Source organism: Eufriesea mexicana, unplaced genomic scaffold (genome assembly GCF_001483705.2).
Source record: "Eufriesea mexicana isolate 0111107269 unplaced genomic scaffold, ASM148370v2 scaffold474474834, whole genome shotgun sequence".
Taxonomy (NCBI): domain Eukaryota; kingdom Metazoa; phylum Arthropoda; class Insecta; order Hymenoptera; family Apidae; genus Eufriesea; species Eufriesea mexicana.
In genome coordinates this window covers 627,625-647,624 of record NW_016907907.1, presented here as the reverse complement: position 1 = coordinate 647,624, position 20,000 = coordinate 627,625, and the positions used below count along the sequence as shown (strand labels likewise).

The window sequence follows — 20,000 nt, the reverse complement described above, 5'->3', positions numbered from 1 at the left end:
CGGTAGTTGGTCCTTTAACTTTGACTCCAAATATTACCATTGTCTCTCCGATATTCCCTAATATTTTTTAATAATTCTTTACAAATTGCTGAATTCTTCGTGGACCCTTATCAAGCGCAACGAATAAATTTGCCGCAGAGGGGAAGATAAAATAAACACGACGTATCTTTGCAAAGGAAATCATCTCTATCTCGGCCTTATTCTCGCAGTTGGTACATAAAGTAGATCCTCCGCGAGTCTCCTGCAACAATTTTCGTTTATTACCATCCTCTCGTCTGTATCTTCTGCTATTCGCAAAAAGCAGCGATCTCGAGGCAAATATTTTTCCATCCATTCGAGCCTTCGCAACAGAGATACACACCGGATCCCGATGTTTCCACAGTGTCCGTCATATCCCACGGAAATCGGCGGATCCGAGCTCCGAGGCGAATCCAGGCTACGACGACGAACCTCCCGGAGGATTTGTTTGACGGCGTGTCAACGATTCCTATTATCGTCGATCCTTATTTGCTCTGTCAATAACGAGGCAGCACAGAGGAGGTCTCGCAGCCGCGAGCAGCCTGGGACAGGATCCGCGAGGCGGAGATTGCTACTCCCCCGACGATGGCAATAGTAAATCAACGGGGCCGGCGAACGTCGCGTCCCCTCCGCTTCACGCGTGGACCCCCTTTTTTCCACCACCGGCTAACCCCCCGTCGCCGCGCTATTATTTTACTATTTATCACCGGTGTATCGCGACGTGATTTATGCCACGATATTGCCAGGCCGCGATCCGTTTTTTCAATATTCGCGAAAGGAAACGCGGCCATTTTTACTGGCCCAGCTGAACTTCGATCCTCGGGACCGACAGCCAGGAAATGGAGCCGTACATCGATATTCCTCGCTAAGAATTCAAGTTTTCCACACTGGCACTGGGAATATGGACACGTTTCAGTCCCGATAACTGTGGTTGCCATGTGCGATCTGTATTCCAGATGAGATTACACGAAATGGAGATTTTTCCCCTTCTCTAAATGTTAGATTAATTCTATGCTGACAGAGACCTGAGGGTCTAATAAACATCGACTCATTTTTAATGACAAAGCTGATTTGCTTAAACTAAAATATTACGCTATGTTTCCCTCAATTCTAACTCTTAAACACACGGACTTTCTACTCACTGTGACTCGACTATGCGCATTCTGTCTACACTCTTATTTAAAGTCTAACCCTCTCTCTTTTCATACACAAGCTCTCTTCGCCTTTGGTGGACCAGGCACTTCAGACACTAGACTTTCGTTCCTAAATTTCGTTCCTAGACTTTCGTTCATTGCTTGTACTCGACCCAGTCATACCTATCTCACCCATTCGTCCACACGCACTGCAGATGTTACCCTAAACGCTTAAGCGGAACCCAATACCGCTTTTAATACCTTGCTAGAGTCCTTCCAAACAATATTACTATTTCTGTCTGTAAAATTCGACTATTTTTAATAAAAACCCGAAGAGATCGGCAATAACTTGGTAAATATCGTATTAAAATAATAGCAAAAAATTGGCAGGCGAAGTCGGTGTGTACGAAAAATGTATGGAGAGCTATCGGCCTCGACAAACGTAAAAAGAAGGATCTCCGTGAATATCGAAGACACACGAGACGCGACTCTCGAAGCTGGAGATTATACTACGGTCCCCGAAAGTGCAGAAGAGTGACTCTCGATCGACGAGCGCGATAAAAACTCGGCTTTCCATGCCGCTGAATTACGATGCATATTTCAATATTCGCGAAAGGCAGCGGTGTTTGCGGAGCAATCAGGAAATAGTAGCTGGAACGAAAAGTGGTGAATAATTCATACCGATGCTATCGCTATCGTCCTCCGCGATCGAACGATAATAACTTTAACGTTAAAATCGACGCTGCGTGACGCACAGACCTGCGAGTTGGTCGTTGATGTAATTGCAATTTGCAATTGCGATCGTCGTCGTGGAACAACCCGACGACCTTTCAACCTCGTCTCTCTGGCCCCCATTCGTCCATCCTGCTGGCGGTGTCGGTTCTCCAAGGCGAGAAAGAAAGGAAATTTGTCTGTCGAGATAGGAGCAAGGGAGAATAACAATGGCGGTGAAAAATCCAACGACTCGTCGGGATAACCGAGGGAATCCTCTCTCGGCATGGACAATTCCCTTAATAGTTGCAATTAGATCAACTAGCCCGGCATTCGCCGCTTAATTGTCCTCTAATTAAATCAACTTCCACCTCTGTTTTCCATCCACCGCGAGAAGTGGATTAGCGTTAAATAATATATCGGTGGAGCGAGTTTCGATTAAACGATCGTCGAATTAATCGTTAGAATTGGCTAATCGTTAAAATTTGATCGGCATATTCGGATAAGCGTAGCCCGGCTACCGGGCACCTGGTGCCCACCCCGGGTTTGGTATTTTGACGGATGGAGGATCGGGTTGGGCTGGTTAATCCCTTCGACGATCGCGGGCGGGATGGGAAAATTGATGTCGAATGATTTTTACGTGGCCGGGACGAGGCCGGTAATTACAACGATTTGGCCGGGCTGGGCGGGAAAATTATTTCACGGGCGAACGAGGAAACGTCAGGCATAGTTGTCACGCGAGGCGGAATGCGTGCCGGTTCGGCGTATGTGCTTCGACATGGCCGATTTTAAACATCGGCGCGGGGGAGTGCGAGGACGAAATTACGCAATTCGTTAGCCGTAAATTCAGCGTCCATCGTTAAACCTTCGGCTTTGAGCGGTTAACTCTTTGTCGACACTGTAAACGCAATAACAAACGCGGATGGTTCGGCTGTTTATTCGCGTATATCGCTGCGGGTGGATATGTAGCCCGAACGGGGCGAGAGCGCAAAGGTATATACGGGTTTTGGGTTTTAGGGGTGCGGGGTGCGTAACAAAAATAAAAAACGCGTTGCTTTGTAGCACGACTAAATATATCGGTGTCGATCCGCGAGAAAATATAGCGGCGCCGCGATGGTGGCAAATTTTTCTCCGGCCAGGTGAAACGCGTACGGCACTGGGCACGCTGCGAATTCCGCATTCAGAGATACGAGGAGACGTATTACCGGCATGGAGAACCTCCGACATCGCAAACTATTTTATATCGCAATGAAACTTCACCACCACGTCGGTGTATAGATCAAAACTTCGATATCTAACGGATCATAGAACTCGATATTTTCGAGGGAACGCAACGGCGCGCGTAGCCCCGATAACTCACATCGTTCGCGAATTACGACGCGTAGCGCAACGTTATCGTCTACGAAACATCGGCATCTGCACACAAATCATTTTAACCCCTCCCCGGGAGAGCCAAGGAGGAAAAACACTGCATATAGCACAAAGGAACGCAGGCTGCGTTACGATCCGAGGCTAAATGCTCATTGAAGTATAGCTCCGCGGCGCTCGTCCGCGACTCCGGCGCCGATAAATCAACGGAATTTCGCGAGCAGCACCGCGATTTAATCGGAAACGCTGCGTACATACATCGTACATCATGCATCGGTTTGCTGTGCGCGTTTGAACGGGGGAGGGGCTAGTATGTAATTAAAAAGCCGCCGAGATTTCGGCTTTTTTCAACCGACGTTCGTGCCGAATCATCTCTCTCTCTCTCTCTCTCTCTTCGTCTCTTTCTCTTTTCTTCTCCTCTCTTCTCTCTCTCTCTTTCTCTCGCTGTACTTCTGCCCGTTCCTCTCCTACCTGCGGCACGGGAAAAGTTCTCGTTTGCGATTTTCACGAGCGGAACACATGCGATTCCGCCTGATCCAGGATCACTGCTGTTTAATTAGCTGGAACGTCTGGCTACGCGAACGAATGCGGATGAAAATTTTAACTCGAACCAAAATGGAGGATTCCGTGCTTGAAATTCGCTCTTCCTCGCCAACAGTTTCATTAATCGTCCTGTTGTTACAATGGATTTTTAAATCGCCGTTGCGGCACAGGGGAAATTTCATTTTCCCCTGACAGGCTGAATAATCGGTAATGCACGCCTAATGCCACGTAGAATGCTTCGATTTCGGGAATCGCGGCTCGGCGTTTGATTCCACCTCGTACGTGCCCGTTTTTCCTCCTTTCAATCGAGACACCCGCGCCACGGTGATTAATGATACTCGCGGAGTAATTAATTCTAATCTAACAGATCGCGTAACAGGTTGTTTGCAAGGTGTATAAATTAATCGACAAATACCATTGGTCTCGAGGATAATATATAATACTCTCGAACCTTCGATCGATGACCATTATTTACATCTCCATCCTCGATATCAAACTTGATTTTTAAATTTTATCCTATTTTTCCATTACACGCGTGTCTCTGCTACCACTCCGATTCTTCCAGAAAATCCTAAAATCTTGTCTCAGATTTTCCACGGTCGACCGAGAAATCGCCTAAAATTTGACGATCCAGAGATCGGATAAAATGCCGTGATGCTCTAACGGGGGGAGGAAAAAACGGTATAACGAAGCCACTTGGAATTCCATCGCCTCGAAATCCGGAAGAAGGGGCCGTAATGTAGGCGGTCGGCAGCGTTTCCTCGGCTCGTCGAAATTCCTCGAACTGACGGAAAATTATTGGGAAAATCTATCGACTGGCGGGCGCAGCGAGGCGAGGCAAACTGCCGCTAATCACCGGCGAAATCTCGATTTAATGGTCGACGGGGGTTGGTGGCCGGTGCACGTGGAGCTGGTGGTGCGCAACGCCTAGCCGAACAAAAACCGTCGTCTGGTTCGCTCGCATGCGTCGCGACGATAAATGCCATCGCGCCTCGCTGCATACACACTCCGTTACGTTTTATGCAAAATAGCCCAGCCGCGACGCCGGCCCGCGGATTTATCGATGAATTCGCGCGTGTATTTCCTCTCCATCCAGTCGCGGACGTTTCCGTGATCCGTCTTCGCTTCCTTCTCCTTCATTCCATGCTGCCTTCGCGTTCAAAGCAGCTCCGACGTGCCGCTTCTTTCCAGAGAATCCAGCGTAATTTTTGGCTCGTATACCGGACAAAATTTCGCTATTTCTTATCGATGACCAGCAACGATGATCTTGAGAATGACGAGCGAATCGAAGAGAGTAATTGTGGAACGAAGAGCGTTTAACACTAGATTTACGGAACCCGTGAATTTCACAGAAGGGTTGCTCCAATTATACGATGGTAACAGATTTAGTTAATATAATATATAATTGTTTTTATATTAAACTAATCGTTAAAAAAAGGCACGTGGTTTCCTTTACCTGTCAGTTTGACAGGTGTCCTTAGAAATAGGTGTACAGATAGTGTCCATAAACATAGTGTTAATACTAGGACCAGGCTTTTTGGTGTTTTCGCAAAATTGCTGATATTTCGTGAGAAATATAATTATATGCACGTATTTATTTCGATACGCGAGTTTAATTATTGCTCCTGCATAATTGAGGATATATGAAATAAATACCGCGATTTAGCGATTAACTGTAGTATGTGTATGGTGTCTTTCTTTCGTACGCTATTTGCATCGTATATAAAAATTAGTAAAAGAGGGTATAGAGAGTCTATGTTAATCATAAATAGTTTGTATGGCGTAGTTAGTAATAAAAATAAGAGACGAATATTATTTTATCTACGTAGACATTAGAGGTTGCTAGTTTCGGTATTAAAAGGATTGTATTTTTAAAGGTCTATGTTTAAACTTCATTTTTCGATAATTAAACCACCCATTATTTCCGCCCAAGTGTATCACGAACTAACCTTTAATCTATCACAGGCCTAAACTTCTTCGTGGTCAACCGGCCGTCACGTTCTAAAACCGATATCGATGCCTTTCAATAACCCGTAATCGGCAATCCGTAAACCCGTTCCTTCGCCCAGACTATTACCGAAGAGAAAAAAGCGGGCTCTTAATAAAAGTTCGATAACTTGGACGACTAGCATGAAATTCATTCAACCTGTCCGTCATCCCGAGCCCACAAATGGAATCGAAAGAAGAGTTGCACGTTGGCACCGGATGAAAGGCCGACGCCAAAGGCTGGCCACCCCCCGGCGGGTGGGCTTGGGTTCTTAAAAAGTCAATTTCACGGGGCGAACAGCCAAAGGGGATCGACAGGTTGATCGCGCGAATCCTCCCTGTCCATCCCGGCGTTTTTACGGGCGTGGAGGGAAAACGAGAAGAGAGTTGGAAAGGAGCGTAAGCGAGCGCCACCCCATCATATTGATCGTAGCCGGCTGCTCAACATGGCGCCGGAGGTGGCGTTCGCGATCGGCCTGATCCTCGTCGTCGGACAGCTGAAGGAAGAGCCGAGCACCATCGCGAAGACCTTCACCTTCCCAGAGTATCCATACAAGGAGACTACCAAGAATGTAAGTCGTCCGAAACGTTTGGCGAGAATCCGCACGAGGAACGCGTTTCCACGCTGGTACAGGTTATGGTCGAGCGATGGCTTGTTTTGAGGGCGGCGCTTCTTGCCACACCGGCCTGATCTGGCAACGGTATTAAATTCCACATTGGCAGAGGACATGCGGTGATTACCTTAGAAAAGTTGCAGAAAAATTTAGTGGTATCGTAGTATCTTTGTTTGTTGGAAAAATGTTAAACCAAGTTCGTTTCTTTTTCTTTTTCTTTTTCTTTTTGTATCCTTCCTGCTTCCGATGGTTGTGATTGTTGGATAGTTCGATGGGGACGATAGCTGGGGGAATTGTGTCGGGTTCCACGACTTGGAATTTTCAAGAGATCTCTGTGATATCCTGCCAGTGATGCGTGATACTCGAGGAGGATTACTTCGCGTCGACCCAGCATCCCCATGGGGGACGTAACGAGACGGGTGATTCCGCGATTTCGCCATGGGGGTAAAATCGATTTGGCATTAACCCGAAGACAGTCAAGGTGCTCGGGGCGTACTTCGGTGCTGTCACTAGCTGATATGTATATACCAACGGTGTGTCGAGAAACTGGTATTATAATCAGGTGTGCTTCCACAGAGAAGATTATCTTTGACAGAGATATTCGATGTTCGATTTGCTTGTTTATCATCTGCTTTAGAAAGTAAAGAAAAATAATGCGAGTTTCATATCAATGAATTGTCTGCACAGAGAGAAAGGGAGCTATCTTCAGAGAAAATTAAACGCGCCAACGGCACCAATAATAGAACTCATACGAGCACTAATTGAGGTTAATCTTTGAACACGCACGAGCCAATTGTTACGCTCAATTTTATCCGGTTATTGTGCGCGAGAAGCACAGTCGGCTATATTTTCCAACGCCTGCCAACAGGCTGCCTTCGGCTTTGTAACGATCGAATCCTCGAATCAATCACATTTCAATTTTCTCCCCAACTTTTCTGTAACACCATGTTCCTCGCAGGAGCTTCTCTTCAGGCAATTCGAGCAAGCTTGCGAGGACAGCGGCGCTTGCAAGATGCTGCCGCCAGAAAGGAGCGACATTGCCAAAACCAGATGCATTCGAGAATGCGTGTCACCGTCCTGTTACAAAGAAATCTACTTGTTCGATCAGGTAATCCTATTCCTTCCAATCGAAATTAGCCACTAGTTAACCCTGCAACGTATCGTCTAAGTATCTATGATATTGCAAAAAGAGCAAAAATTTTTATTTCAACCAGTGTATTATTCGCAATTAACCACCTGCGCTACGATTTAACTTTCGGTTGCTCTACAATAAAACATGTATAATATAATATAATAATATAATATGCAGTGAGGCGTTACATTGACGTCGCACCGCGTCTCAGAGCTAACTGTTAGCCGACGTGACGGACACGTCGTTTTTGTTTCTTCGACAAATGCCTATCGACGTGGTATACACGTCGCTGGCGGCTTTGGAACAAAAGCATCTCGACGTGCGTGGCACGTCTTTGTAGCGCAAGTGGTTAAACTAACGAAAACTAACAAAAATGTGTCAACGTTATTTAAAGCTATTTTTCTATTTTCTTTCCCGCTAGAAAATCTGTGCTTAAACTTAACAGTCGAATGAACGTAACACTCGCGAAGGTATATCACCTAGCGATATATCTCGCTAAAGACCAACTAAATCCTAGACACTTAGACAAGAACCTTTGTTTAGCTTATCTGCTCGTAATTCCCAAACAAATGTCCAAACAGTTTAACAGCGAGCGTTTGGTTGCAGCTAGAAGAAGGTGAGATCGACGTGAGATTAAACTCTTTCAAGGGGTGCTTCATGCAGCGCAATGGACGACCGCGTAAATAACAAAAAGCTGCCAATGAAGAAAGAAGCTGAAACAAGGGCCGTGCGCGGCCGCAGCGACTGCAAAAAGGCGGCGAATACGAATACTAAGCGACAGACGCACCGCACGAACCGCGTCCGACCAGTTCCCAAAATGAATAATAATAATAATATTAATAAAGATATGACAATTTTTAAGAAACACTATCCGGCCGGGGCATTTAGAGCGCGGAGAGCAATCAGCTATTTAGCAGACACGACAACATACAGATACAGAAACACTATATTTCAGGATCACGCTGAAGCGCACGCGTTAAACAAGCGGACGAATTAAATTCGTCCATGATTGATCTTTTTCTACTTTTTGTACGCACGTATTGACATGTTAAGATGTTATCGAGCAATGTTGCACGGATCGAATAAACTGTTAAAGCAAAGCTCCTCCTGGATCGTTTATGTCATTCGCGATCCTCGTGTCTATTCCTTGTATTGCGACAGCTAGAAGTAACACGCTGATTTTGTAACCAAAGCAACGATATCTCTGCTGGCTGAAACACTCACCGCGTAGAGGAGACAGTTGAACGCAGCATCGGTCCTCGAATCCTTCGCCGTGTTCGCGTAGCTCTTGATCTGATCCAAAGTTTCCTCGAACGGTGTCTTGCAGAGAGATCTCGCGTTCCACGGACCTTCGTCGGTGCAGTATCTTCTGCGATAGCGGAGCCAGGTAGAAACGAACTCCAGAAAGTGGCAGGTCACGTGGCGCGTTTGCAGGATGTAAGATACGATATCGTAGTTGCTCATCAAAGTGCACATGTGATACATCAGCGACTCCATGTGCTTGTGGCAAAATCTTAAGGTGCCCTCGAGACACTGGTACACGACGTCTCTCTGCGTTGGATCACTCTGCAAACAGAAAAATTATCGAACGTTAATACAGAAGTAGCATAAAAATTCTCAACTTCTATTGCCAGACCATGATTTCGTCAGAAGATCTTTAAATCGTATATTTTCCCGGGGATACCACTCTGTTTTTCAACATCCAGATGAATTCCAGTGAAATATCATATTTAATTCCTTATAAATGAACGAGCCATCGATATTCAGATTAAAATATCACCACTAACTCTTTCGTGCACGATAAGAAGAGTCTCGTAGAGATTGATCACACCCTCTGGCCGATCGCCATGGATCTCGTCCAGCCTGACAGGTAATCCGTCAATATTTTGAGTTAAAAGTTCCAGCGTGAGTTGCATTCCATTGATCGACGAGTGGACGGATCTCCTCGTATTTAACAGCAAATCGGCTAAGCTCTGCACGTCAATCGTCACCGGCTTATCACGCTGGAAAACACGTCGTTCGTCAGACGGCTGATACTTGACAACGCGAATCTATTATTTACGAAAGCGCCTCTCCCGCACCTGGATCGTCGATATTCCCTGGCAGTGTACGATAAATGCGAGGAATTTCAGGCAGACTGCGGACAATTCCGGCGTATCCGTGGAGAAACCTTGCACCAGCATCTCCTCCAAGAAGCCCGACGTCGTGCAATACTTTTCCAGGACTTCGGAGAGAAAAGGAGGAATGAGAAACGAGTCTGGAATTGTTTTCTGTACTTTTGTTTCTCTCGGTACTTATCGAGCGACCGTCCCTCTGAAATACGTACTCGTAAACGGCTTGATCGTTGCGGACGTGACCAGCAACGCGTACGACTGCATTATTGCCAATGTCCTCAGCTTCAAGTCCGCTTCCCGACGTAGGATGATGGCTATGAGACTGTCTGCGCAGCGGTTCCTGATGCTAGGTGACAGTGAGTCCGGTATGGAGACGTTGGTTAATTCTAACACGGCTTTAATTTGTTCGTCTGTCAAAGATATAGAATTCAATTCAGTTCTTCAGGTGATCATTGACATAGATCAGAGCTATATCGGTAGAACATGTTCCGTTTTTGCGAAACAGCAAAGAATATTACATTGCGATACATAGGATACTATAAGACAATATGTTACAAAACCCTGCTAATGTTCTCCATGTACCTTTCGATGGCTGATAGGACGAAAGAAGATTAGGCAACATGTGCCAGGCAATCTCCGCAATATCCTTGGCATTATCCACGCGTACCATCTCTCTAATCCCTTTCATTGCTAGGTTGATTATCTTATCCGAGTATCCCATTTGTATGACAAGCTATTTCCCAAAAGAAACTGCGTTACACCATTCTCTGTTTTACAATTTCCATAGGCCGTTAAAGCGAATAATAATTTACCAGCAGATAATGTTGCACAACTTGTCCGCAATCCAGGTGCAACAAAGGCTGGATGTCGCCATCGGACTCCACCAGCCAAAGGTCCATCGCTCTGTTTCGTAGATCCTTGGGGAATTCAGGACACTTCAGGCAATAATGCAGTAGATCTATGTGATGAGTGTAACAGTCGTTCAGCTTGGAATATTGCAACGCAGCTGCCAATCGTTTCACGGCTCTGTCGTAATCCTGTTCCAAGCGCGGTGATGGATGCGATACGAACGCGACAGCAAACAGAAACCATAAAACTTTCAAAATTTGCGCCGGTGTCTGCTCGGATTTAGGAAGATTGACAGTCCTCGCGATCAGCGATTTCAAGCATATCAGGTCGGTCCTACGATTTTTATCCGCTTAAAATATCGCCACAGAATGACAAAGGAGATATTTCGATTTCGGTCAACAGTGATTTCTTACTCTCTGGTCCCGTGGAAATGATAATAGGTTAGTGTCATAAAGGCAGTCGAGCTGTTCCCTTGATCACGAGCCACGACGTTTCTCCATCGTTCTGGATCCTTCGGAAGATTCAAGAGTCCACGATGTATCAGATTCTCGAAGCTCGCTTCCCTATTGCTAGACTGACCAATCGGCATGGATTTATCAGCTAATGTAGCTATAATCCGCGATAGTAGCACGCAGGTGCTGCGTCGTAAAATTTCTCTGAAATATCGGTCACAAAAATTGAAACCGGAATTTTTCAAGGTATACAACAGCTATGATACTGGAATCCAGCCATTTAATGAATAGGGTTTCCCGCGTATGGAATTTTTGCGTATTTTCCTGAATTTTTCCATTTTCATTCCGTGAAAGTCAATTTCGGAAACATATTCGATATCCTATAGTCCTGGATTATTCCTTTTGATAACGAAGCTTTGTGTAGAAAAAACTTCGTTCCATACGTACAATGCATATTTTCTAAAGCTATCGCGTTCCACTGCATTGTATCTCGTTGTTACAAGCGACAAAAAATTTCTTTGCGAATTATTTTGAACAAATATCAGAAAGAAATTTGGAGAAATAAAAAGCCAAATGATCTCGAAGTACATAGCCATAGATCGTCTGCTAATTTTATCACGAACTCCTATACGCGACCAACAATGATTTCATTACATCTCCGAATGAATCCTGGATTGTTCGCGAAACTTACGGAAGCCTGGTGGTTAACAACAAGAAGTACTTCAGATATCCGTTGGCGGTCAAGTGGTTTGACAAGTTGTCGCGGCCGCAGCTACTGCTCAGCTTGTAAAGGTTGTTCAGACAAGTCACGAGGTTCCTATGGAATTTGACCCTGTCCGTTTCGTTTGACTCCGTGTTCTACAGGACGGGAATGAAAGGGCCTTTGACGCTCGCGTAATTAAATATATGTCGCATCGACGAGACCGATCCAAATGATCCAACTTACTTTAACGTAGGACACCAACGTATTCATCGTCACTGTGCGAATTGCCTTTGTCAAAGTTGCCTTAACTTGCGAAACTTTATCGAAAATTCCTCGGACATCGTCTTCCGCGATGCATAATCTGAAGCAAACGAGTTTTTGCAATTCCGTTTCGCGATCATTTATGTCGAGATTTTAATTTCACTGCCGAAATTACTAATCGTTCAAGAATCTGAATAACGAATCGATGTTTCATGTCCGAAAAATTCAACGTCCGTTGAATATTCAGCAAGAGTTTCTCCTCTTTCGATACAAGAGGAGAAAGCGGCGTTGGTAAATTTGTAAATTTTCCCACTTGTGAATTTCTAACTATTGGAAATGCATAGTATCACCGTGTGGCTGAGGCACAAACAGCGCACAATGCATCCGCAGCGTGCGAGACCGAGACGTCGTGGTCGCTATACTCGACGATCTCTTTCATTAAATTGAGAGCTTTGTGGCAGAGTTCGTACACGTCGTCGCCCCATTCGTCCTCAGCGTCAACGTTTTCAAGAACGAGATTCAATAGTGCAACGGAGGAGAACTTTATCTTCTGATCCCAAGAATCCTCTAAGATCAAAGGCTTCAGGAGGATCAGTACTTGTCGCGGGACACAGACTAAGTTGAAATCCACGTTAAATTCTACTGCTCTAAAAATTATTACACTCGATAGTGATACGTTGTTTGATAAAATTGTCGAGCAATTTTAATTATATTTTCTTTTATCAGAAAATCGTTCACCTGTGCAGAATATCGTAGATGATCGAAATAAGCTTCTCCAGCAACTGGGTTTCCTTACAACGAGCCTTTAGAATGCAAACTGTAACCTTCAGAATGGAGTCCACTGCATCGGTGGCCACGTGACTTTCGTAAAACTTTCGATACACGATAACCATGCTCAGGAAATCGAGGATATTTCTATTAACAAGATGTGCGAAAGAAGTTTTAACCAGGATTATTAGGTCCTCTTATAGTCGATATTTAGTACGGGACTTACGGAAGAAGACGCTCGCTGAGAGTTTGTAGAAGCTCGAATATAGTCGAGAGAACGTCGAACTTGATCAACTTTGAAAGTACCGCCTCTTTGCTCGCAGCGCCACCACTTTTGAATAGCTTGGATATTCTTTCGATGCACGTGATCTACGAAATTTCTCATTGTGTTCTTCCTCGATTCTTCTATTCTTATCTTTATTCTAACCCGTATTTATACTACCACTTTTAATAACGACTATAGAACGATTGTTATATATCGATATAAATTTGTTCAAAATGAACTGCAAATTTTCGAAGGAAATCCTATCTCAATTCATCGCACTACACAACAGGTATATGAAAGGCTACTTCCTTCATATACATATATACTTTAATCGAGAAATTAATAATTTCAAAGACGTTTAAGGAGTTTAACAACATATGGAGTTCGAATAATAAATGTTTCAGAACCCATTCGAAAAGTGTCATACATCGAAGGCTATTCGTAGGAATTTTGAATACAGTACGTACTTGGGAGTATTCGTCGTGCAACATCAATCTCTCCTTCATGTTCAGCAGCAACATATCGATGTCCTCGACGTGTAACTGGAATAAGGGCTCCATGTGTGGCAAGTAACTGAATTTATGTACATAAATTTATATGAACACGCAATGAACTAATTAGCTACGCACTGATCTTTGAAACCGCTCGACGTATCTGTTCAAGTCGGCGCGCATGCGCATTAATTATAACCGTTAAATGCGCGCATGCGCATTAATTATAACCGTTAACTGCGCGCATGCGCGTTAATTACAGCTGTTAAATGCGCGCGTTAATACAAACGGTGCCAAGAGTCACAGCCTTGTAATTCTACATATTTGAAGCATTCTTTCAGTAAACTTTTAATAAGTTCGATTTATCTTGTTCAATAGATAAAGTAGAATGTAAAAGGAACAGATTCCTTAAGCGGATATTCACGTCAATGGTTACTATATTTTATTTCAAACGTTATTATAAATTATAATACAAATACAATAAGTATAATCGTAATATATTATAAATGTTAAACAATCCTGAGTAATTACTCTACATAAGAGATAATGTGAATCGTATTGTTATCGATAATCCTCTTCTTTTTTTTGTTGTTGTAATTCGCTTTCCTTGACATCGGTAAAGATGTCAAGCGACATCCTCACTGGAACGAATCGCGACAATATATAATATAGAATACAATAATAATAACATATAATATAAACAATCCATTTGATATGGAAGGGGTTAATTCTAGGCTATTTATACTTTCTTGCTCCTTAAATTGAAAACGTCATAAACTATACAGTATTAACATCAAAAAAATGATAATATCGCGATCCGACAAAAACATTTACACAATGAGAGAATGCGGTAATACACAGTGCAACGTGACAACGCCGTATTATATTCAATTATGTGCAGAATCTATACATAACAAGAGCGAAACAAGCGTACAAATATTTTCGATCACGAAGAATTAACGAGAAACAGTGCGAAGAGAAAAGAAAGAGAAGGGGAACCGTGAAGAAAATAAGAGAGAAATAAAAGAATATATCTTGCGTCCCTTGTCTTCTCTTGCCGCGACGAAACCTCGTCGTTTATTTTTTTCTTTTTTATCGCTTTAACACGCTAATCGTCTTTACAAAACAAATAAAAAATAATAATAATAATAATAGCCACGAACAACGTGTCAACAAATGGAAAAAAAAAAAAAAGTAATCGAAGCCTCCCTAGAAAACGAACTTTGAGCCGATCGTCGATTAAAATTAGCCCCCTCGTAAAGTCACAAGATGGCGAACAACGAATCCCATGATTGTACGAAATCATTCCTTTTTCCTTTCTTCTCTTTTTATTAAAACGTAAACGCAACGACCTTGACGAATTATTTGTCAATACACTTTCACACCGATACACCTATGCGTTACATTGCGTTAACTACCACGACGACTGTATACATGACTCAAGAGTACGGTAGACTGTTAATTATCCGGATTTCCGGTCTAGCTAATACAAACGTATTCAGAGATTCCTGTATTCGAGCGCCCGAAACGAATAATATCCTGTCAATTTAATTACCGACAATACCTGCGAATAATCGACATTCTACTGTACTTTTTCTCGCATCTGCCGCTTTCTATGCCGTTTCCCGTCATCAACAAAAAGTTTCAATATCAATTTCAAGCCCATTAGTATCGATATACTCGGTCGGTGAATATGAAACGGATTCGTATATAAATGGGAACAGGAGAGGCAAATTACGTTGATAATTACAGATACCTCGATTGCGCCGCAGTGGCAATTATAATTATAATTATCGACAAAGCGACGAGAAACGGCAGATAGCTGAAATAATGCCCCAGAAACGCACGTCGTTCGCGAAAGTCGATCGAAACGACTACTACTCGGTCCTACGGGAAAAAGTTCACGTATCGAAAGCCTAAATGCGTATCAAACGACCGCCCCTGTCGAAAGAGGCGGCCTGTGTAAATGGTACCCAGTAAAAATTCGATCGGTGTGATCGAAAAAGAAAGACAGTCCCTTCGAAAACGACCTATCACGCGCTGATAGGCGTCCAACCGTAAAAGCAGAACTCGCGAGCCTCGCGCGGGACCAGAGCCTCGTTTCGGCTATTGAATCATGTTTACTTGATAAACATGCTCAATATCGTTACGTTACGACGAGCACGATCCCGGGCGATCGTATTAATTGACACGAACATTGCTCCATTCTACCGTCGAAGCTCTATTTGCTATGGCAGTGACGAGATGCCTGTATAAACTGTCAACGAGAAACATAAAAAAAAAAAAAAAACAGAGAACAAACCGGAAATAATTAACAAATGATTCGGAATATCAAAGAAAATGAATAAAATGCAAGAAAAATGCTATTCGTTCACGGGTGACAATGTATAAGTCGAAATCTATGTGTCTTCTCTCGAGGAAGACTTAAGAACGAGCAACCAGTGTATGTGTGTAGCACCATTCGAAGACAATCGTACGTGCGAATTAATTTGCGTGATATTCAGCGAGTTATCGTGGATGGCGTGTGTCGTGCTTGATGATCGCTACGCTGAATCGTCCCCGGATGACTCGATGGTATACCCGTGATTAGCAATTCAGAGCTCGAAACGTTTCTTCCTCTCGGCGACCATGCCCACCGCTGGCAGTGGGGGGTGGAGCGGGTGATGATAACTCGGCGTGGGCGTTGGAGGCAAGCTGCGACAACTTCTGCTGGACCACCTCACTGCTGGAGACCTCATCAGCTCTGCAAACAGAATTCTATTTTATTCCTCGTCCCTGTTCGTCTTCGCTTCGCTTTCACCCTTGCCACCCCCGAACACTAAGCGCGCGTGGAAATGGAAGATGGAGGCTGGTGTACCAAGGCAAACTGAAGTAGAGGAGGAACGGTATGTACATACACAGCCACTGGCCAGGTTCGTCTACGTGTATCGACGATCGCATCGTTAACAGCACTGCAAGCTTTCGGAACAATTACACGAGTTTGAACTGGCGAAAAGCGTACCAGGCACACTGGGAATGATCGAGGCTAAAAATTCGAGCACACGTAAAGGAACCTGCGAGCGAGGATCTAATAAAGAACTAATTTAAGCATCTAAGATGGCGGAGCGCAGATAAAGGCGAGTGTGTGGAGGAAACGAAGAGAAGAGAGGTGAAACGAAGTGCGGATAGGAAGCGTGTCGACAGAAAACAGATCGGTGGAGTGTGTCGGCGATGAATTCGGTGAAAGATTCTCCTTAATTGGCAAAGAAGAGAACGGACCTGCAACGGAGAGAGCTGGGGGTTCCGGGGTGAGGCGGGACGCGCGAGGATTGTCGGCACGGAAGCCGTATGCCTCCGAGTGTTGCTGTTTTTCGGTTTTGTTGCTGCTCTGCCAGCCGCCGCCGGCGCCGTCGACTCGCACCTCTGCTGTGCCACCTTTCGTGTGAAATACAATTGTCGAAATACGATTATCCCGTTTGTACAATCCGTTCTCGCGTATACTTTCCCCTTCTTATTCTACTACACCTGCTTCGTTCATTTATCTTGCAATATCACGTAATCACGAATCGTTCCGGGGAAAGAATGAGATGTTGGGACCAACATGGAGTATCGAGAAAGGAGCGTTTCGTGGGATGTTTCTTATAATCGTAGAATGATTTCTGAGCCTCTTACCCGGTTCCACGATAGTTCGCAATTTTGCTTTTGCTCGTAGACACTTTTAATTATCACGTTTTCTAATTATCCTAAGGAACACGGAGGAGCCGCGAACGGGCCCAGAAATCATGCTTTCTCAATCAGTCTTACGCTATCACCGACGTCCATTAATCACTTCTAAACGATACATATGACGGTCAGAATAGAGGACTTAATGATATCCTTATACACCTAATATGTTCCCAATAGTGTGAAGCGACGTTACTCTTACAGTTATAATCGCACAGTTTGATGCTGGTGTTCGGAAGCACGCGGAGAACCTGTGTAGAAGCTCGGCATTCCGGCTGGTGTACACTGCAGGTTGCAAAAATAGGATCTCCGGTAAGAAAGTGGAAAAAGTGTGGTTAGGAAGGGTCGGTTTCTAAAAATTCTATGGTAGACCGTTCCATTCCGCGCGCTTCCGAAACCTGTTAATGATACAATGGAAATTATTATGCGCACAGATTAGACATCCAAGGAGTACAAAATCACATTCACGAGAAGGCAGGGTTACTTTGCGTTACACCGTTAAAAGTCTCTTGTTAGCAATTTGGTTAGACAACCTTCGAGTAATGTTAATGTATTACGCTTGGTATCACGCTGGACGTAACAGCGATCGGCAGACGCATACTCGTGGAACCAAAATGGCGAATACTCGTGGAGGAAAGCCGGACAAAATGATCCGCGCGAACATACCAAACCTCATCGACGCGTTACACATGTAAATAACAAAACGATTATTGCACAACAACGCGATCACACGCGCGAATCGTTATGAATTTCGATCGATTAGTCTCGACGACGAACACCCGTTAACTATCGTTAATAGAATTAATTTCCTCGAAGCGGTTAATTTCTAGGCTAAAGCACCCGGTTAGTCTTACGTTTCCCATGTCTCTTCGTTCGACAAACAATTTCAGAAGCCTCGTTCGCGAGTCATTCCTCGTTGGAAAATAGAAAAACAGAAAGACGAAGGCCTGAGCATGCCAAAAGTCCATCAAACAGTGAACGCTTGAAAGAATGATCGAAAGAAAAAGCAACGAGACAAAGTCGACTCGATGTCCATTAAACGCGCGAACATCCAAGTCGAATGCAGCTACTATGCTTTTTAGAGAAGCAGAAACGAGTTCGAGAAGGAGGAGGAGGATCGTGAAACGGCGGCGATCCACCAGAAGCGTCTTTTCATCGGCTTCCTCATTCGCTTGTATCTTTTTCCTTCCATTTCACCTTTCTTCTGTACCTTGATACTGATGGGGCAGTCCGCTCCTCGGTCTCAGGCTGTCCCACAGCGGCGATGCCAGGCCGTTACGCTCCTGGCTCTTTTGCCCTAAGCTCACCTCTTTCCTGTCGTGCGACGGCACGCCAGAACTACTGCCCGGCCTAACCAAGTTACTCGAGTAAGGCAACGACACCGACTTAACGCGTTCAAGCTTGTACGAGAACGCGGCCTGCTTGTCCGGCGTGCTCTTTTGCAACGTGGACAGCGAGCTTCTCGGCCGTTCGCCGGTCGTTCTCTGCTCCTCGCTGCTCGCCGCTCTCAGCAGCGGCTCGTGACTACTCCGGGCACGCTGCGGCGAGTAGCTTAGCGACGGAGATTTCGATGGCACACCGGACGTATCACGAGGGGCCTCCCCATGCTGTTAGTGAAATATCGAAAATATAATGCGTCAGTGCGGCCGGTATGTGGTGGGTTAACACGATCGTTAGAGATCGGTGCGCGCCGGGGCAATCAGTGTGGACAATTACACCTTATGGGCTTACGAGCTTACGAGGCTCGATTGGTACAGTAAAACGTCCGTGATCGGTGACCCTTCTTGCAGCTTTAATTTTATGCCTTTTATGCTTTTTCGCTACTGTTACGTGTTACTCGATATTAACCCACGATTCGAGAGATGAGATGTACCGTATTTTGGTTACGTGACTGAGCTGGGTAGGTGTGATTTTTGCCATTACGAATCACGATGAGTTTCAAGCGAACAGGTCTTTTCCTTTCTCGAATGGCTGAGAAAATTGCGAATGAGCGTAGAGTGGAAGAGAAAAGGTACAACGTGCTTTTCTGGCCCCACTCTACCGACCGGGGGTTAAATTATTCGTGATCGGGTGAAGCCTGCGAACACAGAAGCCTTGCTGTACCTAAGTTCGTTTCTAGCTTGTGACTACTATGTATTTACAATTGTCAGTCTGGATTTCGTTATCCGAAAGCGTTTTCTCGAGCACGTTCGACGATCGAGCGTCGAAACATCGTGGAGAGTATCGCTGTAAGCTCGTAAGGGACTGCGCCATAACATGTAATTGCGGCGGGGTTAATCATTTAGTATCGTACATTTGTTAACCACATCTACGCTGTAAACGGGGCAGGTTGATGGCGAAGGTAGCTGCGAGAAATTACCTTCAACTGTTGCAGTCGATGAATATCCTCCCTCGGCTCGGCAATCTCGTTGTCTCTGCCCCTCAACATGTGCATGGTGTCGTTTATCGTGCTGTCGTTCGTTTCCAACACCAAATGCTCCCTCAATTGTTTATTCCTCACGTCCAGTTGCATAATGTGTTGTTGCGCTTGTGCAAGCTGCTTGGTGAGGGATCCTACCTTCTCCTCCAAAGCCGCAGACTCTACGCACTTCGAGGAGTACTTTGCGGATAACGAAAGGATTTCCTGCTTGATCTCCTCCATCTCTTCCCTGCAAACGGGTAACGAGTGATTAACGAGTGGTATTCGGTTAATGGGAATACCGAGGAAAGAGAGAAAATCGTTGGAACGGATTACGTACTCGTGTTCTTTGTGAAGCACGCCAATGTCCTCGCGTGCCTGCATTTGTTTAACGAATTCTTGCTTAAATTTAGCTATTTCCTTCTGTACCTCGTGCTCGTGAGCCTTTCTCATAGCGTCCAGAGCCGCCAAGGTGGCTTGAGTCTCTTCCGA

At 44.8% G+C, this 20,000-nt stretch overlaps 3 protein-coding genes across 3 annotated transcripts in view; 1 reads left to right on the top strand and 2 right to left on the bottom strand.

The window, feature by feature from the left end:
• The first annotated feature begins 6,205 nt into the window (after positions 1-6,205).
• LOC108555543 (uncharacterized) lies at positions 6,206-8,471 on the top strand. The gene is made up of 3 exons (XM_017911254.1): positions 6,206-6,331; positions 7,332-7,481; positions 8,112-8,471. The coding sequence occupies exons 1-3, from the start codon at positions 6,206-6,208 to the stop codon at positions 8,190-8,192; spliced, it is 357 nt and encodes a 118-aa protein (XP_017766743.1). The 3' UTR covers positions 8,193-8,471.
• A 195-nt stretch (positions 8,472-8,666) lies between these two features.
• Positions 8,667-13,477, bottom strand: LOC108555429 (uncharacterized). Its single transcript, XM_017911061.1, has 13 exons — positions 13,385-13,477; positions 12,879-13,021; positions 12,623-12,799; positions 12,235-12,531; positions 11,867-11,984; positions 11,612-11,778; positions 10,882-11,124; positions 10,432-10,801; positions 10,202-10,352; positions 9,832-10,029; positions 9,587-9,729; positions 9,293-9,508; positions 8,667-9,071 (listed from the first exon to the last, which is right to left on the bottom strand). The coding sequence occupies exons 1-13, from the start codon at positions 13,475-13,477 to the stop codon at positions 8,667-8,669; spliced, it is 2,721 nt and encodes a 906-aa protein (XP_017766550.1).
• Positions 13,478-14,134: 657 nt separating this feature from the next.
• osp (myosin phosphatase Rho interacting protein outspread) overlaps positions 14,135-20,000 on the bottom strand; it is a 221,869-nt gene continuing 216,003 nt past the window's right edge. Inside the window, 5 exon segments of the mRNA XM_017911503.1 lie at positions 14,135-16,151; positions 16,667-16,822; positions 18,321-18,717; positions 19,470-19,758; positions 19,849-20,000. Coding sequence (XP_017766992.1) covers positions 16,003-16,151; positions 16,667-16,822; positions 18,321-18,717; positions 19,470-19,758; positions 19,849-20,000 — 1,143 coding nt within the window. The 3' untranslated portion in view covers positions 14,135-16,002.